Source organism: Micromys minutus (genome assembly GCF_963924665.1).
Source record: "Micromys minutus genome assembly, chromosome: 11".
Classification (NCBI taxonomy): domain Eukaryota; kingdom Metazoa; phylum Chordata; class Mammalia; order Rodentia; family Muridae; genus Micromys; species Micromys minutus.
In genome coordinates this window covers 52,571,639-52,597,883 of record NC_137980.1, presented here as the reverse complement: position 1 = coordinate 52,597,883, position 26,245 = coordinate 52,571,639, and the positions used below count along the sequence as shown (strand labels likewise).

General features: G+C 50.4%; 1 protein-coding gene across 2 annotated transcripts in view; it reads left to right on the top strand.

Moving 5' to 3' along the window:
- Positions 1 to 15,872, top strand: part of ZNF341 (zinc finger protein 341) — a 30,793-nt gene extending 14,921 nt beyond the window's left edge. The window contains exons 6-15 of one of the 2 annotated variants that reach the window (XM_080925033.1): positions 251 to 425; positions 1,602 to 1,692; positions 2,094 to 2,284; positions 3,696 to 3,886; positions 7,175 to 7,383; positions 10,285 to 10,381; positions 10,733 to 10,865; positions 12,500 to 12,611; positions 12,799 to 12,869; positions 15,236 to 15,872. In XM_080925033.1, coding sequence (XP_080781159.1) covers positions 251 to 425; positions 1,602 to 1,692; positions 2,094 to 2,284; positions 3,696 to 3,886; positions 7,175 to 7,383; positions 10,285 to 10,381; positions 10,733 to 10,865; positions 12,500 to 12,611; positions 12,799 to 12,869; positions 15,236 to 15,750 — 1,785 coding nt within the window. In that variant the 3' untranslated portion in view covers positions 15,751 to 15,872. Of the gene's footprint in view, positions 1 to 250; positions 447 to 1,601; positions 1,693 to 2,093; positions 2,285 to 3,695; positions 3,887 to 7,174; positions 7,384 to 10,284; positions 10,382 to 10,732; positions 10,866 to 12,499; positions 12,612 to 12,798; positions 12,870 to 15,235 lie in introns of both variants that reach the window. The other variant, XM_080925032.1, reaches the window with a different exon arrangement.
- Positions 15,873 to 26,245: the final 10,373 nt, after the last annotated feature.

Below are 26,245 nucleotides of genomic sequence, written 5' to 3'. Positions count from 1 at the left end.
TGTGGGACCTAGGGCTCGAACCCGGGTCAGGAGTCTTGGCAGCAAAGGGGTTTACCCACTGAGCCATCTTACTGGCCCATGAAGTCCTAAGGGGTCTTGGGAATACTGAGCTTGTGTGAGCCAGGGGTAAGCTTTGGCAGTGATGGAATGGTGGTGATTGAAAGCAGCTAGGGCCACAGTGAGGGTCTGTGGCTGGGGAGCTATCCTGTCCCTTCAAAGGCTCTCCCCTGTCACAGTGCTGTCCTTCCAGGTGCCAACCCAGTGTGTGGAGGCTCCAGTGTACCCCACACCCGCAGTGTACAGCCCGGGCAAGCAGGAATTCAAACCCAAAGGACCCAGTGCCGCTGCCCCCATGACCAGTGCCACTGGGAGCACGGTGGCCACCTTTGACTCCCCGCCAACGCTGAAGACCAGACGTGCTAAAGGTGCCAGTGGACTCCCAGAAGGTTGGCCACCCCCTGACCTGGGCATCTTTCCTTGGCATTGGCCTCTCCACAAGTTGCTTGGTCCTGGTCTTTGCTGTTAAAATGGTTAGGGTTGAGTTAGGTGGCACGTACTGGAAAACCTGAAATACAGTGACGTCAGAACAGTTAGGGTTTTCTTTCCTTAGACCAAAAGCAGGAAGTCTGGGAAGTCTGCGGCACTGTCACCAAGCACCCACGTTACTTTTGTTGTTCTGTTTCTCTGTCCCTAGAGCATGTTTTCTAGGGACATGGCTTATCAGGGTACCTTGTCATCTAGGCAGGCTGCCAGGATGCCGGTCATCAGTTCCATGCTCTAGATAGGAAGAAAGAGAAGGAAGAGAAGGGTCAAGGGTACCTCCCAGCTTCCCAAAGTTCTAGATGGTACTTTTCTGTATGTAGCCATGTGGTCATGCATAGCTGCAAAGAAAGTTAGGAAATATTTCACTTAGCCAGGAACCCTAACTATCCTTTGACATAGGGGATGTTGGAAGGAGGAGACGGAACTGGCCATCAGTTACACGTAAAGTGTGGCACCAGAGCAATGGAGGCAGAATGGGGGAGGGGGGGCGGATGTGGTGAATTTCTTAAGGGCTTCCCTTTCAAGCTTTTCCCTATCCCTTCTTTCCACAAATGCGCATTAACATCTGTGCATTGCCCTCTGGGGGTTAAGGCCCTGGTCCAGAGACTCCTCTGTGTCACTCACAGTTTAACGGAGACAGGCAGGCTAGAAAAGGAGGAAGGAAGGAGTCATGTTGGTACCTGGGGCAAGCTTTCCAGGCGGGGAACAAACAGATACAAGGTCCTGAGGTAATCATGTGTGCGGACATCACAGTAGCAAGGAGTCCATTGCAAGATGGAGGAGATGCAGAAGCTGGCGGGGCAGAGGATGTGGGGTGCTGAAGGCCAGGGCAGAGCGGGTGAATTTCATCACAGAGCAGAGGAAGCATTTGAGAGAGCTCTATCTGTTCCCTTCAGAGCAAGGCTTGGACTTTCCCTCTTACACTGTCTACAGATGTCTCCAAGGTAGCCCTGTCTGACCCCAGGGACAGGGACAAGCAGTTGGAGGCTCCTGTTCTCTCTGTACCCTGGTCCCTCTGCTGGGCCCTCAGCCTAACCATTCCTCTCACTGTCTTTCAGCTGCAGGGAAGCCAAAGGCTCAGAAACTCAAGTGTTCCTACTGTGACAAGTCATTCACCAAAAACTTTGATCTTCAGCAGCACATCCGAAGGTAGCCCTGGGGACAGGCTGTCTCCAGCACAGGGCCAGGAAGTGAGGCCCCTTCTCAGGCCCTCTGCCCATCTGTGGGTCTGCAGTACAGAGGAGGGTTTCCACATTCTTCTCAGATCAGGGGCCTGAGCAGTACTCAGGAAGATTGGCAGCTCTGTGTGGACAGCACTCTTGAACAGAGAACATCTTTACACACACACACACACACACACACACACACACACACACACACACACACGAAGAGGGTCTGTTCATTGAGAGCTCAAGAGCCTGTCTTTCTACCTTTGGTCTATCTGCCAAACTGGGAACAGATCTCTGGGCCCTCCTCATGACTGTGAGCTCCTGGGTGGAGGCCATGTCCCTGTTTGTACACAAGAATGCTGACTAACCTTGTTCCTACAGCCACACAGGGGAAAAGCCCTTTCAGTGCATTGCATGCGGCCGTGCCTTTGCCCAGAAGTCTAATGTTAAGAAGCACATGCAAACTCATAAGGTGTGGCCTCCAGGGAAAAGTGGTGGCACGGTTTCCCGAAACTCTGTGACAGTACAAGTCATGGCTTTGAACCCCAACAGGCAAGAAGAGGAAGACACAGGTGAGTGGACTGGGAGGGGCCACGCGTCCCCTCTGAAGCTTCAGAGCGCTGTCTGGTCTCCTGTGTTCCAGAGCAGAGCTCTCCAGGTTCAGTCCCAGCCTCGTAGGCTTTGTCGCTAGTCGGGTGGCCTCTGTGACTTCCCTGGGCTTTAGCCCCCCTTATCTATGAAATGGGAGCTAGTGAGCTGGGTGTGGTGGACCATCCCAGCCTTGGTGAAGCTAAGATGGGAGGAGCAGGAGTGGGCGCAGTCTCTGCTACATGCTGAATCCAATCTGTGCTGTACAGCAGCCTGTCTCAAAAAGAGAGCACTGGGGGACGCCATTACGCTGATGCTGTCCAGGGCAGATATCACCCACTAGTCAGTTACTATCTCTTTCTTTCTGACTGAGTCTGAATCCCATATTAGAATCTATATCCATCCTTTCCTTCCTTCCATCCTTCCTTCCTTCCTTCCTTTCCTGTATCCTTCCCCTCCCCTGAGTCTCTCATAGCCTGGGCTGGCTTAGAACCTGCTATATAGCTGAGAATGACCTTGGACGCCTGATCTTCCTGTCTCCACCTTCTAATGCTTTGGTTACAGACCTGCGCTGCTTCACCCGTTCTATGTAGGGCATCGTCTGTTCAAGGCTCCTGATGTGAGGGAGAGTAAAGGATGGAGTTAGAAAAGGGAAGTGTCCTACTTAGCAAGGCCTGGGAGGCAGTGTGAGTACGCACAGGAGTCTTCAGTGTCTAAGCAAAGGGAGAGGAACAGAGGTCATTAGCTGTCTCAGTCAGAATTTATACCAAGGACTGTGGATGTAGCTCAGGCTAGAGTGTTTGCCTCCACACAGGATGCCCTGGGCTCAGGTCCTGACGGTATATAAACTGAGCAGGGAAGTAGTGGAAGAGGATTAAAAGTTCAAGGTTGGGGCTGGAGAGATGGCTCAGTGGTTAAGAGCACTGACTGCTCTTCCAGAGGTCCTGAGTTCAATTCCCAGCAACCACATGGTGGCTCACAGCCATCTGTAATGAGATCTGATGCCTTCTTCTGGTGTGTCTGAGGACAGCAACAGTGTATTTGCATGCTTAAAGTAAATAAAGAGTTTTTTAAAAAAAATTATCAATTTACATAAATAAATTCATTTTAAAGAGCGAACAAAAACAGAAGGTCAAGGTCACTTTTAGCTACAAAGCATATTTGAGGCCAGTCTGGACTCCATGAGACCCTGTCTGGGGAGCAAATGTGTGTTAGTATTTTAGCCTCCTATATGGCTGTACTGGAGCACATATGCTGGGTTCCAGTGCAGCCTTGAACCCTTGTCTGGCAGCAAGTCTGCAGGAGATGGATGTCCCAGGAGCCTTCCCATGTCCGGTGGCTCTTGTCCTGCCTCATCAAAGCCCTTCCCTGTGACTTTTTTCTTTTTCTGCACAGGGTTGGGTCAGTCCCTGCCCAGCACCACACAGCCCCAGGCCCTGCCCATGGCGGGAGAGGAGGAAGGTGACAAGCCAGAGGCCAAGCAGGTGCTTCTTATCGACAGCTCCTACCTCTGTCAGTTCTGCCCCGGCAAGTTCAACACCTACTTCCAGCTCAAGTCCCACATGATCCAGCACAAGAAGGAGCAGGTGGGTGGGGGTGAAAGCAGAGGGTGGGCGCAGCTCTCCTCTTATGAACCTGATGACACTGAGGTCACCCCTGCAGCCTGGGAAGGGACAGGGGTTAGCCCAGCCTTTTCCCTGGCTCTGTCCTGAGGGTAGGTTCCTGGCAGAAGGGAGCAATGGTAATTAGGTTAGATCCTAGAGACCTTTGAGTTAGCTGGCTTAAATGGTTAGGGACTTTGTTATCGGACACCTGGAGGCTGAGCCAGGTTAATTCCTCTGCTTGGCATCAAAGTGGGTGTGGCTTTTTTTTTTTTTTTAAGTAACAGGTTATGTCTGTGTAGCCCAGGCTGACTGGAACTGGCTATGTAGACCAGGCCAGACTCCAATTTGCAAAGATCTGCTTGCTTCTGCCTCCTTGCTTCTGCTGAGATTAAAGAACATCACCATGCCCGCACTGTTCCTGACCTTTCTTTATTTAATATGTGTGCTCTCATGAGCACACACTTGTACAAGTGTCGGAGAGCATGTGAAGATCAGAAGACAACTCATGGGAGTTGGTTCTCTCCTTCCACCATGGTGGTTCCAGAAATTGAAGTCAGGTTGTCAGGTTCAGTGCTTTACCTGCTGCCCTCTCAGGGTGATTCTTCATAGAATATCCGGTCGTAGTATTTCTTATGAACAGGGGAAACCTGTCCTAAAATTTTCTGCATCTCTTATGGATCAGAGACAGATTTGTTTTATTTTTGTTTAAAGATAAAGGTTGTAAACTGAGCAGGGAAGTAGTGAAGGAGGATTAAAAGTTCAAGGTTGGGGCTGGAGATGGCTCAATGGTTAAGAGCACTGACCGCTTCCAGAGGTCCTGAGTTCAATTCCCAGCACCCACATGGTGGCTCATAACCATCTGTAATGGGATGTGATGCCCTCTTCTGGTGTGTCTGAAGACAGCTACAGTGTACTCATATACATATAATAAATAAATAATTCTTAAATAAATAAAGACAAATGTTCTTAAAATAAAGCCAAGGCTTAGTGGTTAAGTGCACAGAGTTCAGTCCCCAGCACCCGTATCAGGTGGCTCACAACTGCCTGCAACCCTAGCTCCAAGGGATGGCACCTCTTCTAGCCTCTGGGGGCACTGTACTGGCATATGCATGCACATGTGTGTGCTGTGCTGAGACTAACCTTGAACTGATCTTCCAAGCACTGAGATCGTGTGTGTGCCCATCTATGAGGTGTTAGTGGGCTTTGTGCATGGTAGGTAAGCAAAATGAGCAGCGTCCCCGGCTCCAGAGCCTTTGCTCTTATCACTATTAAGACGCCACTCTTATCAAGTAGGAGACTATTAATCTGCATATGGTAATAGAAAATGAGCCAAAAGTTAGGGCTTTATTTCTCTCCTATCAAAATAGGCCAGAAATGAGCAGTAAGGGGCTTGGCTAGCAGGCTAGGTGTATCATCGTGGGCCAGGCTTGCTCTAGAGTCTTTGGCTTGTGCCGTTCACCCTCAGAGCTGCAGAATAGTTGCTGTATCTCCGGCTCACATTTATATGGCTGCCAGTCAAGACGAATGCAAAAAAGCAGAAGGGATTCTAGCCAGCAGGCTGTTGCTGTTTTGTTTTGAGAGGAACGATGTCCCCAGAGATCGTTGCCAGGGAAGGAGCCACACCACTGGCACTAGATACAAGGCTGTCAAGAGGGTGAAGGGTTTTACCCAGTCTGTTGCTACCCTGGGGAAATTGGAGTCCATGTGATTAAGAATAAAAAGAGCTTGACGTTGTGTGGACACCTGAGGAATACGGATGGCTACTAGAACTTTCAAAATACTAAAAGCATATTTGTTCATAGACTTAACATCAGACATGTCAGAATGTCACATAGTTCATGAAAGGATAGTATCACATAGTACATGACACCTGTCTCTACGTTTGACTGTCCTACATCAGACTGCTAAGCTAGATGCAAATGCTATTAATGTCTCATCCATAGCCTGACCCTCCCAAAAAAAGGTTCTCCCATTAGGACTAGGGATATGAACAAGACCCTGAATTACATACGCAGTATCACACGTTTAATCTTAAAAATGATTTATATCAGAATATATATTACTTACAAATTAACATTGAACTTGAGAGTCTTGATCCTAAGTCAATAATAAATAGTCAAAAATAGCCATGTCCTCAAGGAGCAAGAGAACTCTAGGGAAGTTTGTTGGGTAGTGGTTTTAAAGATGGTCCCCAGACTAGTATTCTCAGAGATGATGTTTGGGCCATCAACACCCTGCCAGGTTTGAGATCCTAGCAATGGTGCCTCTCAGATATTTTTTTTCTTTTTCTTTTTTTGATATGCAGTTTCATGTAGCTCAGGCTAGTTGCAAACTCACCATGTAGCTAAAGATGATTTTTTAAAAAATGTTTAACGACTTATTTACTCTGTTTTTGTGTATGAATGTTTTGCTTGAGTATATGTATGCCCAGTGTTCTGGGAATCAGAAAAAAGCATTGAATCCCCTGCAATCGGAGTTGTGGGTGGTTATGAACTACTATGTGGGAGCTGGGAATTGAACCTGGGTCCTCTGCAGGAGCAACAAATGCTCCTAATGGCTGAGCCATCACTCCAGCCCCTACTGATCGTGATCTTGGGCTCTCCAGACCCTCTTACCTTTTCTTCCCAAGTGCTGGGGTCACAGGTATGTACCACTGGTCTCAGCTAGCAATGTCCCCTTGTTCTGAGTTACGACATGATCCTGTGTGACATCAAAAGGGCATAATGTTATCCCTTTGCTGTATTTCCAGGTCTTGGGTAAATTTTATAGATGCAGTCAAGCTTCACAAAGACTAAGGGAGGGTTGGAGACATGGCTCAGCAGTTAAGAGCACTGACTGCTCTTTCAGAGGTCCTGAGTTCAATTCCCGGGATCCACATGGTGGCTCACAACCATCTGTAATGGGAGGATGACTGGCCAAAAGAAGAGAACCCTCTAATTATAGTGAACCCAGGCACTGAGCAAGTGCCATCCCTGTGATCCTGAGGAGGCTCATGCAGGAGAATGTCAATTCAAGGCCTAACTGAGCTACGAAGTGAGTTCAAAGCCAGCCTGGGCAGACTTAGTGAGCACTTGTATCAAAGTAAGAACCAAGAAGAGAGCTAAGAGACAGACCTCAGTACTAGCCTGCTTGCCCAGCACTTGGGAGCGTCTGCTTTCATCTGTGGTTGGCAGGCTGTCCACGCAGTGTATGCAGCCTCATCTTCTGCATGGCTGTGGCAGTGGTAGAGGCGATGCCCACCGTTCTCACCTTCCACTGTCTCCCTTCCAGGTGTACAAGTGTGTGGTCAAAAGCTGTGCCCAGATGTTCCCCAAGCTGGACACCTTTCTGGAGCACATCCGAAGCCACCAGGAGGAGCTGAGCTATCGCTGTCACCTCTGTAGCAAGGACTTCCCCTCACTGTATGACCTGGGCGTCCACCAGTACTCCCACAGTCTCCTGCCCCAGAACAGCCCCAGGAAGGACAGCACCGTCTACAAGTATGTACCATGCTGGACTAGAGGGCAGGGAGCTCCGCGCTCAGGTTAAATCACACATTTTGAAGGGAGTCTGAGGCTGAAAGCCGAGGTCCTGCCTGGAGTGTCTGAGTGTTGGTACAAGTAGAAAAAGGAAACTGACTCTTCTTAGATCATTCTTTGTTTGCCAGTCTTTTATCGTAGAAAAGAGTAACTAGGGGCCAGAAAGATGGTTCAGGAGTAAAGCTGCTTGCTACCAAGCTTCCCAGTCTAGGTTTGATCCCCATGACCCAACGTGACCGAGGGAAAGAACTCACTTCCACAAAGCTGTCCTCTCACCCCCACTGCCAAGTATACACACAAAATAAATAAACAAATACAAATGAAGTGGGAAAAAATGTTTAGGGCTAGAGAGATGGTTCAGTGGGTGGGTAAGAGTATTTGAAGAGGACCTGGGGGCTGGAGAGATGGCTCAGTGGTTAAGAGCATTGACTGCTCTTTAGAGGTCCTGAGTTCAAATTCCCCGCAACCACGTAGTGGCTCACAACCATCTCTAATGGGATGAAGATAGCAACAGTGTACTCACATATATAAAATAAATAAATCTTAAAAACAAAATAGAAAAAAGAAAAAGAGGACCTGGGTTCAGTTCCCAGTGCCTACATGGTGGTTCAGAACTGCCTGTAACAGAAGAGGGATCTGGTGCCCTCTTCTGGTCTCTGTGGGCTCCTGCAGGCACGCATACCAGCTCACACAGGTACACAGAAAACAGTCTTCTGGGTTGTCAGAAATGAGATTGCCGTGTAGATTTTCAGCTCTTTGTCCCTGAGGCTGTCAGTTTTGTCTTCACTCTTCCCTAGAGGATGTCCCTGTGTTTTCTGGGCCATCACTAGGGAGGGTGCGTCCTGCAGGCACCTACCATCACAGTTTTGCCCTTTGGGTTTTTCCTGCCCATTTGCTGGCTGCTGGTTAGAAGCAGGTGTGCTTTGCAAACAGTCCCGAGTCTGTGGGAACAGGTAAAGGCAGGTATCTGTCTGGGACGCCTTCCACTAAATGTTTTCATGTTGGTATGGCTTTTGCATCTCTAAACAAACTTACACCTGTAGGGACCTGGTAGGTGGTCTCTCTTACCTCAGAAACTTCTTCCCGAGGCTTCTGGAATGAAGATAAGTAAATGGAGATCTCTGAGGACAGGCGTGTGAACCAGCTTGGATGCAGCTGCTTCAGAAGTGCCCAAGGGTAATGATAAGGACTCTGGAGCCACCTGCCAAAGCTCAGATCCCAAGCTGCCTGGGGCTGATGTATGACTTTGGGGACCTTAATTTTCTTATCTGCGATAAGGAGGCTAATAGCGCTTAGCCTATTAGAACGAGTCTCCCCTTCCTCACCACCTGATTTCACTGCATAACCAAGGATGACCTTTGAAGATCTTGCTTCACTGCTCTCAAATTCTCTTATGTAGTTTAGGCTGGCCGCGAACTCCCCAAGTAGCTAAGGGTGACACTGACCTCTGATCTTCCTGTCATTACCTCCTGATGCTGGGGTAACTTCTGTCCCACCACACCTCAGTTGTGCAGTGTTGGGAACCAAACCAAGAGCCTCCTAGATGCTAGGCAAGATCCTACCAGTTCGGTTACACCCCGCCCCTCCTCTTCCAGGTTTGCTTTCCAAGTGTAACCCAGGCAGGCCTTGAACTCACTATGTAGCTGAAGCTAGCATTGCATTTGAAGTGACCCCGTTACCTCAGCTTCCGGAGAGAGCTGGGATTCTAGGCCAGGACCACTGTGCCCAGCTTTCTCCTGGGCTCTTAGTAAGGGTCAAGTAAGAGAGAAATCTATCAAGCATGGTCCTTGGAACACAGCAGGTGCTCAGTAAGAGATGCTACAGTCCTTTTGCTGTGTTGTTCAGAAACACAAAGTGACAACAACTTCGTGGAAAGATATGCCTCTGGGTAGGTAAAGGAAGTTTGTGAGGTCGCTGTGCGTCCTCAGGGTTAATCTGCTTGGCCTGCCCACGCAATGTCCCCAAGCCATTGAAGCTCCTACAACTCACTGTAATTTTGCTTTTCGTTTTGTTTTGTCTTTGTTTTGTTGTTTACTGGAGTCGAGGTGTTGCTACATGGCTCTGACTGGCTGGAGCTTGGTGTGCAGCTGAGGTTAGCCTTAAATCACAGCAACCCTTGATGTGTTTTCCAGGTGCTGTTCTACATCACACCAGGGACCCCTCCCTCTTTTCCCTTTTGAAAATATGATGTACTGCCTGGTGTCACAGCACATGTAATCCCAGCATTTAGTAACTGGAGGTTACTAAATATATATATATATATATGTATATACATAAATATATATAGATAGATAGATAGATAGTATGTTCTCCCTAGTTACAAAAAGGCATTCTTGTTAAATACAGAGGATTTTTTTTAATTTTTGAGAATGTAGTCAAGGATAACCTGAATGCCGGGTCTTCCTGTCTCTACCCTGTGCCACTGGGATAATAAATACGGCCCATGTCCCCCAAGATTTTTTTTACTTTAAATTAAAAAAAAAAAAAAAAAGTGCTATTGTTGTTTATCAATGGAAACCTGAAGAGGGCGCTGTGTCCCCTGCAACCGGAGACACAGAAAGCTGTGAGCTGCCACTGTAGATGCTAGAAATTGAACCCAGGTTCTCTGGGAGAGCAGTCAGTGCTCTTAATCACTGAGCCCTGGTTTTCCTTTGGAAAGGTGTCATCTGGCTTCGCCGGGGGATAAGGGACTTCAGGGTAAAAATGAGGCAGGGAAGCCAGAGGGGCTCCCACAAGTCTCAGCAGCTCAGCCGATAGTGGGCACATTGAGAATGAGCGGTACAGGGGACTTTGCCTCTTTAAGTTGGTTTTGGGGAAGCAGGGGGAACTTGCCAGCGCTCCTCTCTCTTCTTTCCCACTTAGGTGTGCCAAGTGTGTCAACAAATACTCTACTCCTGAGGCCTTGGAGCACCATGTACAGACGGCCACTCATAGCTTCCCCTGCCCACACTGCCAGAAGGTAGGTGTCACAGCATTTCCCTCAGAGGAGGCCCTAGGAGGGACAATGGACTGACTTAGTCTAGCATGTCACCAGGTGGTAAAGAACCCTTCACAGAGGCGTTGGCATATGACTTGGGTCTTGAGGGATGAATAGGAGTTTATGACCAAGAAAAAAAAAGTTCTTTGTGTGGAACAGCCTGGGTGGTAACACGGAGGGAACGTGCTTTGACTGGACTCACCAGTGTTTAGAGAGCTGAGTGCTCTGGACGGTTAGGTCTGACAGTTTCCAAGAAGCTAGAAACCAGGGACCCAGAGGGTAGACGGTCTGGGAAGGGGGTTCTGGAGCTGATCTACCAAGGTCTTCCTCTAGGTCTTCCCTTGTGAACGCTACCTGCGGCGTCACTTACCAACCCATGGCAGCGGTGGCCGGTTCAGGTGCCAGATCTGTAAGAAGTTCTTCCGGAAGGAGCACTACCTCAAGCTGCACGCCCACATCCACTCAGGTGGGTGCCCCGCCCACTCCTCCCCAGTCCGGACTGCCCCTCTGTTGCTTTTCCATCCTCCTGCCTCTTCCCTTGATCCCTCTTTCTGCTCTCCACACTGATTGCCACTCCCCTGCCCTCCCCTGTGGACACGGGGTTCCCACCACCTCCCCTGTGGGCACGGGGTTCCCACCACCTCCCCTGTGGGCACGGGGTTCCCACCACCTCCCCTGTGGGCACGGGGTTCCCACCACCTCCCCTGTGGGCACGGGGTTCCCACCACCTCCCCTGTGGGCACGGGGTTCCCACCACCTCCCCTGTGGGCACGGGGTTCCCACCACCTCCCCTGTGGGCACGGGGTTCCCACCACCTCCCCTGTGGGCACGGGGTTCCCACCACCTCCCCTGTGGGCACGGGGTTCCCACCACCTCCCCTGTGGGCACGGGGTTCCCACCACCTCCCCTGTGGGCACGGGGTTCCCACCACCTCCCCTGTGGACACGGGGTTCCCACCACCTTGAGAATAGAGGTGAGTCCCAGAGACAAGTGGGAAGACTTTGGCTCTGCTCTCTGGGTGCCAGCCCTGCTGGATGACCTCATAGGTGTAGGGTGACTGACCGTCCTGCAAATTCCCACCCCTTTCCTAGGTTTCCAGCTTGAGGTATAGTAAGCAGTTGTTTTAATGACTGAACGTTCTTGGAGGAAGGACAGGCGTATGAAACATAGCCAAGGCTCACCTTGCATTCCTGATCTTCCGGCCTCTCTCTAACTCAAGTGCTAGGGTTATGGGTTTGTGCCACAGGATTCAGTTTTTGTTTTTTGTTTTGTGTGTGTGTGTGTGTGTGTGTGTGTGTGTGTGTACATTGCGCTGCTGTGTATGCTAGGCCTGCTTTGACCCTTTTTTGCCCAGCGATTCTCCTGCCTCCTCCTCTCTTCTCCCTTTAGCAGTACAGGATGATCGATGTACCCCTCCCTGCTTTTTGGGAGTTCTGGAGATTTGCACTCAGGTCCTCACACCTGTGTAAACCTGCCTATCCCATAATTGAATTTTATCTTTAAAATAAGTACTGGCTGGGTGTGGTGTACACCTGCAATCCTGGCTACTCAGGGAGCTGGGAGGACCCAGGGGTTTGAGATAAGGCTGGGCAATAGAAATAGTCTCTCAACACAATAAATAGACAGAAATAAATCCCTGCGAGCTAGGACTGGCAGGTCATATAAAGTACTCCCAGCTCTCTCCCTAGTAACTGCAGTCACTGTCTAGATTGGGTGACTTTAGTTTAACAGGTAGAAAAAAAGATGATTTAGATATAAAAATGAACATGTTTGTGGGAGTGTATGCCATGTGCATTCAGTACCCAGTGAGACCAGAAGAAGGCGCTGCACACATGTGAGCTGCCCAACTGTGGTGTGGCGCTTTCCTGGCAAACATCAAGCCTTGCGTTCCATGGTGACGTGGTGACATATCACTGTATCCTAGCACGTGGGAAGGCTGAGGGCACTCCAGTGCAGCATCGGCTACACAGTGAAAACTTGTCGCGAAACCCCAAAGAAACCCCTCTAAATTCTCTGTGCGGAACCAGGAGGAATAAGAAGCCAATTGGGGGTGGAGCTGGGTCCTAAGTGAACCCATGTGGTGTTCCCATGTCTCTATAGGTGAGAAGCCCTACAAATGCTCGGTGTGCGAGTCTGCATTCAACCGCAAAGACAAGCTGAAGAGACACATGCTGATCCATGAGCCCTTTAAGAAGTACAAATGTCCCTTCTCGTGAGTAGAGGTGCCTTATGTATGGGGCTGAGGTTAGATTCTTTAGAGGGGCCGATATGGAGGGCTGGGCTGAGGACCCTGCCTACCTCACTCCCGCCCTGCTTAGTCCTTTGATTGACAGGCTGGTGCAGGAGCCACTGAGAGGATTGGTGCTCCTCACTCAATAACCGATGGCTTTGGGTTCCAGGATGCACACAGGCTGCAGTAAAGAGTTCAACCGGCAGGACAAGCTGAAAGCTCACATCCTCTCCCACGCCGGTAAGAGGCTTAGGGATGGGCTAAGATGGTTCTCTGAGATAGAGCCTTCAGAAGGAAAAGCGGACACCTGTGTGAGACATATTCTGGGTTTCTTTCTTCTCATCAGCTCCCGAGAGCTACAGCCAGATCTGTGTTGGGGACCCTGGGGTGGCAGAGGTAATTTAGACACAACCCAGTCCCAGAGAGAGTAGTTGTGAGAACAGGCGGCTGAACTGGATTATGTGCAGTGACATAGAGGTGTGTGTGCGTGCCGTCCAAGATGTAGCCACCTTCCCAGGGGAAACTATTTATCAGCATCTCATCTGCCTATGCTCACCTCCATATCCTTTGTCCACACCCAACCACACCCACAGTCAATACCACCCCCACACCACTGTCCACCTCCACACCACTGTCCACCTCCACACCACTGTCCACCCCCACACCACTGTCCATCCCACCCCCACACCACTGTCCATCCCACCCCCACACCACTGTCCATCCCACCCCCACACCACTGTCCATCCCACCCCCACACCACTGTCCAGCCCACCCCCACACCACTGTCCATCCCCACACCACTGTCCATCCCCACACCACTGTCCATCCCCACCCCCACCCCCACTGTCCATCCCCACACCACTGTCCATCCCATCCCCACACCACTGTCCATCCCACCCCCACACCACTGTCCATCCCATCCCCACACCACTGTCCATCCCACCCCCACACCACTGTCCATCCCCACACCACTGTCCATCCCATCCCCACACCACTGTCCATCCCACCCCCACTGTCCACCCCACCCCCACACCACACCACTGTCCATCCCCACACCACTGTCCATCCCCACACCACTGTCCATCCCACCCCCACTGTCCACCCCACCCCCACACCACTGTCCACCCCCACACCACTGTCCACCCCACCCCACACCACTGTCCATCCCACCCCACACCACTGTCCATCCCACCCCCACACCACTGTCCATCCCCACCCCCACACCACTGTCCATCCCCACCCCCACTGTCCATCCCCACACCACTGTCCAACCCCACCCCCACACCACTGTCCATCCCACCCCCACTGTCCATCCCCACCCCCACACCACTGTCCATCCCCACCCCCACTGTCCATCCCCACCCCCACACCACTGTCCATCCCCACCCCCACACCACTGTCCATCCCCACCCCCACTGTCCATCCCCACACCACTGTCCATCCCCACCCCCACACCACTGTCCATCCCACCCCCACTGTCCATCCCCACCCCCACACCACTGTCCATCCCCACCCCCACTGTCCATCCCCACCCCCACACCACTGCCCACCCCCACCCCCACACCACTGTCCATCCCCACCCCCACACCACTGTTCATCCCCACCCCCACATCTATGGTAAATCAGTGTAGCATCTTCTCTATAGAGTAACAAAATGTCTCCAAAAGTTACCTTGAAGATGAAGTTGCTCCTGTTAAAAGCTTGAAGATGGGAGAGTAAACTGGGAATGTAGCTCAGTGGGTAGAGCACTTGCTTAGCTTAGCATCCATAAAGCCTTGGTTTGATCTCCAACAACACACAAACTAAGCATGGTAGCAACCATGTTCCAGCACTTGGGAGATAGAAGCAAACGATCAGGAGTTCAAGTTCAAAGTCAGCCTGAAGCTGAGTGGCTCACCTTTAATCCCAGTGCTTGGGAGCAGTGGGGTTGGATCTCTGAGTTGGAGGCCAGCCTGGTCTATAGAGCGAGTTCCAGGACAGCCAGGGTTACAAGGGTGGAACCCTGTCTCAAAACAAAAAAGCCATCTTGAGCTACATGACATCTCTCGAGTCAGGAAGCTGGTAGCTACCTGCTGGGTAGGTGTCAGGCAATTGGCTGCCCCTTTTGACCCCAGCCTGAGGAAGCATGTACCGAATGCTCCCAGGCAGAGAGAACAGCAAGTACAGGCCCCTTGGGTAAGGAAAGACCAGAGGGAGGGGCCTAAGCACTGGGCGAAGGGTTGAGGAGGGGCTGGGCACACTGTGTCCTCTGTAGAAAAGGAGACCTCAGGGCAGGGTTTAGGCAGCATCTTACGAAGGCATCTCTCTCCACTGGTGATGGTCTGAGGGGCATAGGTGAGGCCTGACGCCTACAAGAGGTGGCTGTGCCTGGTCATCAAGGTGTGACCTGCGGAGTTCACCAAGGCCTGGGGATTTGGCTGGTTACTCATAGCCTCAGACCTGGGGAACAGCAAAGTACAAAGGCCCAGGGGCAGGGAGCAGCCGAGCGGAGAAGTGAGTGGCAGGGGAAAGGTGAGAGGCAACAGCGGAGCCAGCTGAGGCCCAGCCCCACGGACACATGCAGGGTGAGGGGTCGAGCCTCTCCCTGATGGCCCCTCATTCCCCAGGCCTGAAGCTCCACAAGTGTGGGCTGTGCAGCAAGTCCTTCAGCCGCCGAGCCCACCTAGCAGAGCACCAACGCGCGCACACAGGCAACTACAAGTTCCGCTGTGCAGGCTGTGCCAAGGGCTTCTCACGACACAAATACCTCAAGGATCACCGCTGCCGCCTGGGCCCCACGAAGGACAAGGACCTGCAAACCCGGCGACCTCCCCGGAGGAGGACAACAGCTCGTGGTGCTGGCAGCATCTCCAGCGTGCATAAGGAGGAGAACCCCTTGCCGGACCCGCTGGGGCTGGAGGAGCTGAAGGCGGCAGGGCCCTCTCCTGAGGCTGCCCCTGGCAAGCCACCCTTTGAGCAGGACGCTGTGTTGTCTATTGTGGTGGGCGGGGACCCGGAGCTGGTGGTGCCTGGGCACACTGAGGGTCTGGGCTCCAACCTGGCCCTTGCTGAGCTGCAGGCTGGAACTGAGGGAGGGTGTGCCATGCTCGCTGTCCCGGTCTACATCCAGGCCTCTGAGTAACCCGGCTGGACTTCCCGGAGGTGTGGGGGGGGGCGGGGAGGGTGCACTGGCACAATCCCTTTTGGAAGTTACCGTGTCAACCTTGTCCCACTGCTGTCCTATGCCCCTCGATTATCTAGAGAAACCTGTAGCACTCACAGGGTCTGAGGCGAGCATTGTAGCTTCAGGGCATAGCGGTGGTAAGATGACCAGAGCATGAAGTGCCCAGGGGGGTTGATGGAGGCTGGTACTTGGGCACCGACCAAGAAAAGGTAGGGTGATCCCACCCACCTATCCAGGTTACCTGGGGTGGCAGTTGGGATGCTAGTTGGCTGTGGCAGGAGTCCTTGTGTGTGGAAGCCTTACTAGAACACTTCATGATGAGCGAGCCCCCAGACAACTGTATGAGGTGAGTATGTAAGAGGCACTTAGCCTGGGGCTTAGACTGTAGCTACCAGCCCAGCCCTTGCTTCAGATTCACCAGTGTGACCTAAGCAAGGCACGTCACCTCTTTCTGCTCCATGTTCCTCAGCTGTACAGCAGGACTTCATATAGCACTACCTCCTAGAGTATCCCGAGGACATAGTATGCTAAAATGTGCAGAGGGCTGGGCACAGTACCCATGGCCTGGAAAGGGCTCAATAACTCTCAATAAATGTTTTTACCAATGACACGAGTCCAAACCACGAGTCCTGAGCCTGAGGTTCCTTTTTTAGCCCTGAGGTGGCGCCACCCCCTATAAAGCACAGGTTAAGATGCCTTGTAGCTGTCATGCTGACCAAGGAGACTCAGCAGGCTTGCCCTGATCACTCCAGCAGTCTGCAGCACTCAGGAAGCTGAGGCAGGAAGATTTTGAGTCTCGGGTCAGCCTGGATTATAGGCTGCTGACCCTGTCGTTCCCAGCGTGCAGGCCTGGAGCTCCTCAGATGCTTCCCACATCACATAGATAGCACAGTCTGTGCAAATGTCCTGGGAACTTCAGAATCCTGGGTCTTTCCCCATGCTGTGAATTCTCTAGATAGAATTCCCAATCCCCGTGTCCCTACCTCCAGTGGTCCTCTCCAGTCACAGCTAGTTCAGGTGGGAGGCAAACCAGGCCAGTTGAGAGGCAGGAGGAGAAAAGGCTCCTAAGTTCATGTTTTCCCATTTCTCTTCACAGCCATCCTCTGAGCCGCATTGTTTCTGTTATAGAAAGAGAAACTGAGGCCCAGAAGGACCAGGGCAGGGCACAGTAGAGTTGACTATTTGATGGCTGAGTTTCCTAAAAGTCTGGCATGATCTCAGACCTCTGTGTTAAGTCCCAAGGCTGGAGCTTGGAGCCATGCCTGACTTCCCAAATGCTTAAGAGGGTAGGGGATGGTGAGAGGGACAAAGCCAATGTGTCCCTGTTTGCAAAAGAGCCAGAGAACTGGTGGGGACAAGAATTCTTGAAGGAGAGGACATTGGAGCTGGGGGTTTGTTTTGGTTTACTTCATTGACTGGCTAGATAGCTGGATGGATGGATGATGGATGGATGATGGACAGATGATGGATGGATAGATGATGAGTGGGTGGATGATAGATGGATAATGGATGGATGATGGGTGGATGATGGATGGATAGATGGATAGATGATGAGTGGGTGGATGATAGATGGATAATGGATGGATGGATGATGGACGGATGATGGATGGATGGATGGATTGATGGATAGATGATGAGTGGATGGATGATGAGTGGGTGGATGATGGATGGATAATGGATGATGAGTGGATAGATGGATGATGGATGGATGGTGAATAGATTGATGGATAGATAGATGGACAGATGATGTGGATGGATGAATGGATAGATAATGGCTAGATGATAAATTGATGGATGATGAGTGGATGGATGGATGATGGATAGATGGTGAGTAGATGGATGGATGGATGATGCATAGACAGATGATAGATGGATGATGGATAATGGGTGGATGGATGGATGATGGATGGATGATGGGTGGATGATGGATGGATGGATGATGGATGGGTGGGTGGATGGATGGGTGGATAGATGACTGACTTTCTTAGATAAGGCCTCACTCTGTATCTCAGGCTAGCCTGGAACTCACTATATATCCCAGCCTGGCTTCAAACTCCTAAAAGTCATCTGTCTCAACCTCCCAAGTGTGAGATTGAGGAGGCAGGTATGAATGAAGTCGGGCTGGTGAATAGCCCAAGGTGATTAAAGATTGTGGAAGGTGACAGTGGCTGGTTCTATAAGCCTTCATGAGATGGACCCTGCTAAGCTGCTCATGCCATGTCGTCTCAGTCTGTCAGGTGAGTGCTAGAACTTTCACGGGTGCACAGCTGAGGAAGCAGGGGCACACAAAGGCAGAGCTCTTTGCCAAGTTCACATAGCCAGTGAGTTGCACAGCTGAGAGCCAAGCCAGCACGGCCTGTCTGTACCTGCTCCTAGCCACATGTGCTATCGAAGTATAGGTCGGTGATGAATGAGAGAGAACCTGGGTATTAAGGAATTTGGCTTTCATTTTCTACATATCAAAGAGTCATGGGAGGCAGAAAACCTGGTTTTAGATCGAAGCTTGGACATTGAAGATGTTAACACTTCTGCATCCACACACCACTAGAGCTCTGTTCCTACCAGAAGTGCAGTCTCCTGTGCACATATTTGTGGGGTGGAAAGTTGCGTACTTGCCATAAGCTTGGTGTTTGTTCTGAGAACTCCAATTAGGAACTGCTCTTAATCCAGTTTTGCCTCTGAGAGAGGGCAATGGGGTATCCAGAGTTATCAGGGCAAAGCCATGTGGCAGATAGAGGGCAGAGGCAGGTCACAGAATAAGACAAATTTGGGGTAGGACTGTCAGGGGAAGCAGGGCAGTGTTGGAGTCTGGCTGGCACACATACTCCTTGGTTAGCAGATAGGAGACTGAGCTCCGGAGGATGGAAAGCCCTTCTTCGAGAGTCACAGAGAATTGGTGACAGGGGATCCAAAACAGCTTGAAGAGCCCCAGGTTGCCGGACAATGTAGTGTTAAGAGGCTGAGCATTCAGGTCCCACCCTAATCCAGAAAGACCACAGACTGTCATCAGACGGGGCTGTATCTGGATCCTGGCTCTGCCCCTTCTGGACTGTGGAGAATGCTTCTGAATCTTAGCTTCTTAATTCCCAGTTAATGGAAAAAACAGTGTCCTACTTGATGAGGTTGATGCTGTAATTCAGGGGAATAAGGTAGGTAAACCAGAGAGCACAAATTGGTGAGTGGTGTGTTGGATCCAGTTAACAGGCATTCACCTTGTTTGCAAAAGAGAAAAAAGACAGGAGGTGTGGCTCCGGGGTTACCAGTTGTCTCACGTGTATAGGGTCCCGGCTTCAATCCTCACCACTGCCAAAGAAAGGTAAATAATTAGTAAATACTCACCCAGGGGGTGCATCACTTGGGAGGCAGAGGCAAATGAATCTTTGTGGGTTTAAGGCCAGCCTGGTCTACATAGTGAGTTCCAGTCCAGACAGTGCTGTATTTGTGAGATCTTGCTGGGAGTACTTTCATAGCATGGGAAATGCTCTGCTTCAATCCCCAGTACCACATTAAACCAAGTGGTGGCGCTCACGTGTAATCCCAATCTGGTAGGCGGAGGCAGAGGTTTGGATACATGGAGTTGAGGCCAGCCTGGGATACATGAAACCCCATCTCCAAATAATAAATGTCAAAATTGTGAAATTAGAATAAACTGCGAATAAAACAAAAAATGCAGGTAAAAATGCACGACAATGGGAAAACACAGTAGATGCCCTTTATCCAGGAATGAGACAAGGATTCATGTTAGCCTGGCTCCAGCAGGATCCTGGAGGTCTGGACAGAGCGATTCAGCAGGAAAAAGAGATGTGTAAGGGGCTCAGAGGGAGCTCAGAGGGCGAAGCGCTCACCACATGGTGAAAGGAAGAAACCCCTCCTGACCACCACACATTTGCAGTCCTGTGTGCATGCTCATACACAAGGCAGGCTCCAATCGATGTGAGTTTCAGGCCAGTCTGCTCTGGCTACACAGAGGAACCCTGTCTCAAAACAAACAAACAAACAAAATAATAACATTTAAATGTGGGCATTTTACTTAAAAATCTGGGTTTCTAGGGTAGGGGAACTGGGTCATCTGACAGTGGGGCAGCAGGTGTAGCTGTACCAGTCAGTCTCAGGAGTCGGTATGTAAATGAAAATGACCCTTGACTCCGCTGTTCCCTGCGGTGTCCCTGGCATTCCAATGGAACCTTGGCTTCGATTTACAACATAGAAGTATTTCTAAGTTTCCCATGTCTCAAAGGGACACAATAAAAAAAAGAATAAGGGAGCCAGAAAGAGCCATTGGAGCCCCTCCCCCAAGAATGTCTACTGGAGCCTTGGCTGGCTTCAGGCTCACCAGGTAGTCAAGGATATCTGACTTGACTTCTCCTGCCTCAGCCTGTGCTGCTAGGATTATGGTGGGAGACACCACGCCCAGCCCCACCCGTTTTTGAGGTTCTGTGCTCAGTTTATTATTTATTTTGCTGTGTGGACCCATAAGTTTGCCCATCACCAGTCCCCGCCCCCCTCCAGCTGTTGGTCAGCCTCAGCTTCTAAACTGGCCTCGGACACTTACTCTCTTAAAACATAGATATTAGTTCAGCATTTGAGAGGCAGTGTGCGTCCCCATCCCTGTGAGTCTGAGGTCACCCCAGTCTACACACTGAGTTCCAGGATAGCCAGGGCTACATAGTAAGACTATCTCGCAGATGTTTTACTATTAAAGTGCATATGTATGGGGTGGATATGTGGGTGTGTGCATGCCATGGTCCCTGTGTGGAGGTCAGAGGACTACTTCTGGGAGTCAGTTCTTTCTTTTCACTGGGATCCAGAGATAAGAATTTAGGCTTAGCAGTAAGCACTTAGGTTTACCCACTGAGCAACCTGGATGGCCCCTAGTTTTTTGTGCTTCCTTTCAATTCTTTTCTTTTCTCTTTTCCTCCCTCTCCTTTTATGCTCCCTGCCCCTCCTGCCTGGAACACCCTGAACTCAGAGTCCTTCAGGTCCCTTTGAACTGTCGGCGGTCCTGCTGACTCGGTTTCCCCAAGGGTAGGATTATAGAGATGAGCACCACACCCCGCTGGCCTTGGTTTCTTTCACAGCAAACTTAGAGGGTGGGATTGAGCATCTATCTAGTGCCAAGTTATGTGCTTTATACCCTGTTTACATGGTGCTGGATTTTTTTTCCTACAAGACTTTTTTATTTCGGAGGCTGACAAAACAGATTAGTGGTTAAGAGCATTTGCTGCTTGTCTTAGGGTCTCAGCCAGGAAGCACCAAGACCAAAAGCAAGTTGGGGAGAAAAGAGTTTATTTTGCTTACATTTCCACATTGCTGTTGATCTCCGAAGATGGTCAGGACTGGAACTCAAGCAGGGCAGGAACCTGGAGGCAGAAGCTGATGCAGAGGGGCTGGGAGGTGCTGCCTGCCTATTGGCTTGCTCCTGGAGACTTACTCTGCTGCTTGTTTGTTTGTTTTCAAGACAGGGTTTTCTGTGTAGCCCTAACTGTCCTGGAATCACTAGAGTGGCCTCAAACTCAGAGATCCATCTGCCTCTTCCTATAGAGTATTGTGATTAAAAGTATGCCCCACCTCACCTAGCTCAGCCTGCTTTCTTACAGAACCCAGGACCTGAAGCCTAGGTATAGTACCACCCACAATGGGCTGAGCCCTCCCCATTGATAACTAATTGAGAAAATGCCTTACAGCTGTATCTCTGTAGACATTTTTCTCAGCTGAGACTCCTTCCTCTCTGACTGCACGAGCTTGTGTCAAGTCTGGTAAACTATTTCTCTCTCCTGTGCAGTGAACCAATTGAAGCTAGATTATATTAAGTGTGGGTTTATTGGGAAGCTGCTCTTGGGTGGGTTCACCTGCTCAAGAACCAGGGAAGTCACCATGGGAAGGAGAGAGGAGAGGGGTAAGAGAGAGACTGTGCGTGTAGAGATAAGAAAAGAGTTCGAGGGAGACCAAAAAGTCTGGATTATGTGGGGAGGAGCCTCTGGAGGAAGGGCAATCCAGCCCCTGGGCTGGAAGTTCAGGGTTGGGGGCAGGGTATACCAGGTAGGGAGGGATGTTGGGAGAACCTGGAGGCCAGGTCTGCTTTGGTATGTAAAATATGCACCTCACCACCTTGTCAAGGTCCAAAACCAAACAAGGTCAACCAGTACGACTGCTCTAGCAGAGAACTTCACCTTGGTTCCCAGCACCTACATCTATCACAACTATCCGATTCTAGGAGATTCCAGTCCTGGGGATCCAACACCCTCTCTCGTGGTGTCTGTGAGCACCAGGCACACACGTGGTGCACATACACACATTCAGACACTTTTTGCTGTTGTTTAGAGACAGGGTCTCTCTGCATCGCTCTGCTGGATCTCACTGTGTAGACCAGGCTGGCCTCAAACTCACGCTATTGCGTCAGTTCTGACTAAAGAACAATTTTGTGTAGAGTTTGGTCTGTTTTGTTTCTATGTCTCTTCTGTTAGCATTCCTACTAGCCTCCACCCAACAGTTACCTGGCAACAGCCAGGTAGGCCTAACTTGCTATGAAAGGGAGTGTTTTGGCCCCTCCTTGCTCTTTCTCCCTGACCCCCCCCCCCCCATGTGTTCCTGTCCTGCCTCTTTCCTTCTCTCTCTCTCTCTCTCTCTCTCTCTCTCTCAATCCCTCTCTACTTCCTCTCAACTCCTCTTCCCATGTCCCTAAATAAACTATTCTACTCTCTCCCCCTTTACCTCAGGGACGCCTCATCATGGGCCCATCAAGACACCCTCCCACCTCCCCTTACGGTGCTCTGCAAAACATATCCTGGCTTTTTTCCTGCTTGTTTGTTTAATGAAACACAACATCCACCATCAATCCTCCTCTAACAAAAGGCAAAGACTTGTTTATAGACATATCTACAGTGCCTAGAGCTGCCCAGAAATCCTTCAGTCAATATCCGTGGGATGAATAACACACTTTAAAAGAACAAGAGCCAGGCCGCCTGTCTTCGGCTCCCTCCACAGGGCAGCAAAGAGTGACTTCCCTCAGGTAGACTGTGCTTAGACACGGTCCGAGAGAGAGAGAGAGAGAGAGAGAGAGAGAGAGAGAGAGAGAGAGAGAGAGAGAGAGAGAGAGAAAGGGAGGGAGGGAGGGAGGGAGGGAGGGAGGGAGGGAGGGAGGGAAGGTGGAGCAGAAATTGTCTGGGAAAATGAAGCAATAACAAGTCTCAGTTACAGCTGGTCTGGGTGGCCTAGGAGAACAGGTTACACCAGTTTTGCCTCCTCCCTGCCCCCTCCCAGGGAAGGAGTGAAGGCCTCCAATACAGGTGCTCTCAACCCCCACCATCTCAAGATTATTGATGAAGGGTGGTAGGGTCTGCACCCAAAGTTGAGGGTCTGACATTCTCTGGAGGTGTTTGGGGTACATTTAAGAGCCCCTGTTCTTTGTACAGTCACAGAGAGGAAGGGGGGGGCTCTTCCAAGGTCTTACTGGGTCAGGCCCCCAATCATTGTTGCCTCTCTCCCTTCATTAACCCAGTTAACACGTGTTTTCCTAGGGTTAAAGCTAGGTCGCAAACACACAGATCTGTATGACCCTTGGTGGAGATAAAAGAGGAGCACAGCAAGTACATCAATTATGTGGTTTGTTGTAAAGTAGAAGGAATAAAAGGAGGAGTGTTAGGGGAAGGATGAAGAGAGTGGGGGGGCATATGGCCCATGGAGATGCAGCGAGGCCTGGGGGCAAGGGAGATGCCTCTGAGGGGCCCATGTTGGGAATCCCTTCCCCCTGAGGTACCAGCCACACAACGGTATAGTACAGAATAGAGTTTATTCAGGTCATGGGAGAGTTAAGAGTAGAGGCAGAGAGAGAGAGAGAGAGAGAGAGAGAGAGAGAGAGAGAGAGAGTAGAGGAGTAGAGGCCGGCCATGAGCACATGAAGGGAGAGGGGGGGAAGGGAAGGGGAAGAGGAGGGGTAGGGTTGGGAGAGCAAGAGAGCCAGGAGGCAAGAGAGGCCAAGAGAGAGAAGAGGGGGCAAGCAGCCCCTTTTATAGTGTCAAGTCACTGGGGCAGAGCATACCTGGCTACTGCCAGGTAATTGAGGGGTAGGGTTTACAGAATCCCAACATTCCCCCATTTTGGTTTAATTAAAAAAGAAAAATTAGAGGTGATGGTGGACCAGGAATAGGGTCGTTGTGATCTCTTGACTACTTCACGCCTGTTTGGGGCGATGTTTCTAGAGAGTCCATAAAAGTGGGGGTAGGGATGTTTGTCCAGTCTTAAGAGTTGGCTGTTTCCTTGTTGTCCAGGGTCTGTGGAACCATCTGAGGACAGGTCAGAAGGTACAGGTCCAGTGGAAGCGTCTGTGTCTTCAAGAGAAGGCTGAAGCATCTGTAGGTTGCTTCTCTGGAGCTGTTCTAGATGTAATAGATTGACAAGATGCTGGAACACACATATGTATACATTATAGGTAGAGATTAAGTACATTTGGTTTGGAAGAAAGAAAGATTTTTCAGGAGCAGTCCTAATGCTGCCATTCCTCCCCTTTGCTTATCATAAAAAGGAGAAAAAAGGGAGGGGGAGGCCGATGGTGACAGGGGAATAGGGGCGTTGAGTCTCATCGGCTACTTCCTGCTGTCTTGGGGCATCGTAAGGGGGTGCAGCTGGCTTTCACCAGGATTCGCCTGGCAAATGTTCACATCAGGCTCCTCTATGGACAGTGGCTGGTAATCCTGTAACAGGAACTAATTAATAGGTTGGTTAGAAAGTTTCTGTGTCTATCATTGAGGTAGACAGAGGATTGATAAGATTTGGAGCAAATTACTACAGAATGTGTCTCGATGTCTTAGAACAGTTTGCCATGCCATGAAGAGGGATAGGGGAAAGGTGTGGAGTCATGGCAACGTCTGACTCAGGCCAGCTGAATGTTGATAGTACTTACTAAGGACCCTGGTTGATTTTTTTACAGTAGAGCTTACCAACAACTTCTGTCTCCCACCTGGGATCTCATGGATCTTGTATGTGGACAAAGAGCTGTAGGTGTCTCAAGAATCACCTTAAAAGGGTCCTGGTAGGGTCTAGTAATTGGATGACAACAGAAGAGTGTTTAGCAACAGTCTCGGGGGTCTACCTGAGAAGCTGGTAAAGGGAACATGTTTGTGTTAGTAGGTTGACTGGATAGAAGAAGCAGAGGGGTTGCTAGTGAGCTTGGGTTCAGGTAAATGGGGGGGGGGAGCAAAGGAAATAAGAGACTCCCAACTGAACTGAACAAAAAGGAATGACTGACAGGTACACCCCTAAAAATGTAAGTAAGTGCTGGGATCTGGTGAAGAAGGTAAGGTGTCCTCTTACCCGACAATAGGAAAATGGGAAAAAGTAGGTCCCCAAAACTCCGTCAGGACCAAGTAAGTGGCCCCAGTGTCCAAGAGGAAGGAGATGGGCTGCTCACATACCATGATGGCTACCCATGGCTCCCTGTTCGTGATGGCAGTGGTCAGGTCAAGGGAGCCTGGGTCTCTTCAGTTGTCCATAGCCAAGCCTAGAAGGCTGGAGGGTTATTTGGGAGTGATGTCCCTCTGTCCTGCGTGACACAGGGCAATCAACAGCCCAATGTTCCTCTGGATCATACTTAGGACATGGCCCCTTGGCTTGTGAGGGCTGGAGCAAGCTTTTGCCCAATGACCTATTGACCACATCTGTAGCAGGGGCCCAGTGGTGTAGCAGTGGCTGGGGCTGGTCGGGAAGCCTTTGCCAGCATATGGTATTTGTTTGTGAGCCTTTTAACTTTTCCCATGGTACACTTTAAAGGCCAGCACCAAGACTTCTGCCTGTGGAGTTAGGGTTCCCCTCTCAAGCTTTTAAGCTAGTCACTTGTGTGGGGGTAGCTCTGGGAAAAGAAATAGGTCATTAGAAGTTGTTTACCTTCTGGGTTTTCAGGGTCTAAGTTAGTGTCTATCTGTTTGATGAATCTCGTCTGCATGCATTTTTTTCTGCTCCCAAACTTGCTGGCTTTCCTCAGGAAGTAAATTATTAGTGAGAATCATATGTAAAGCATAGAACATCAGACTATAAGATTGTGGCGCAGAAGAGGACAAGATAGGGAGGTAAGGGGCATCGGCAGCAGTGCTTGAGGCCGGGTGGAATGCCCACGTCCACATGTGAGTCTAGTCGTGGAGGGGAGAGTTTTGAAAAGCTTAGAGTAACATGAGTAGAAGCTGAGGTAGTGGTCTGGATTTTGCAGCGGAGAGAGGATGGCTCATTGGCTGGATCAGAGCTGTGGTATCATCTGCCTTATTGTCTCATTGCTAAAAGGAGGTGGGTGGGTTTACAAGAAGAACACAGAAGCATTAGAGCAGAGATAGATAAATGCCTGTACATAGGGAACTTCTTTCCATTTACCAGATTGTTGGCAGTATGAATGAAGGTCTCATAAAATTAATGAGTCTAGGGTGCCATTTTGAGTCATTATATAGTGGATACTGAGTCCAAACATTTT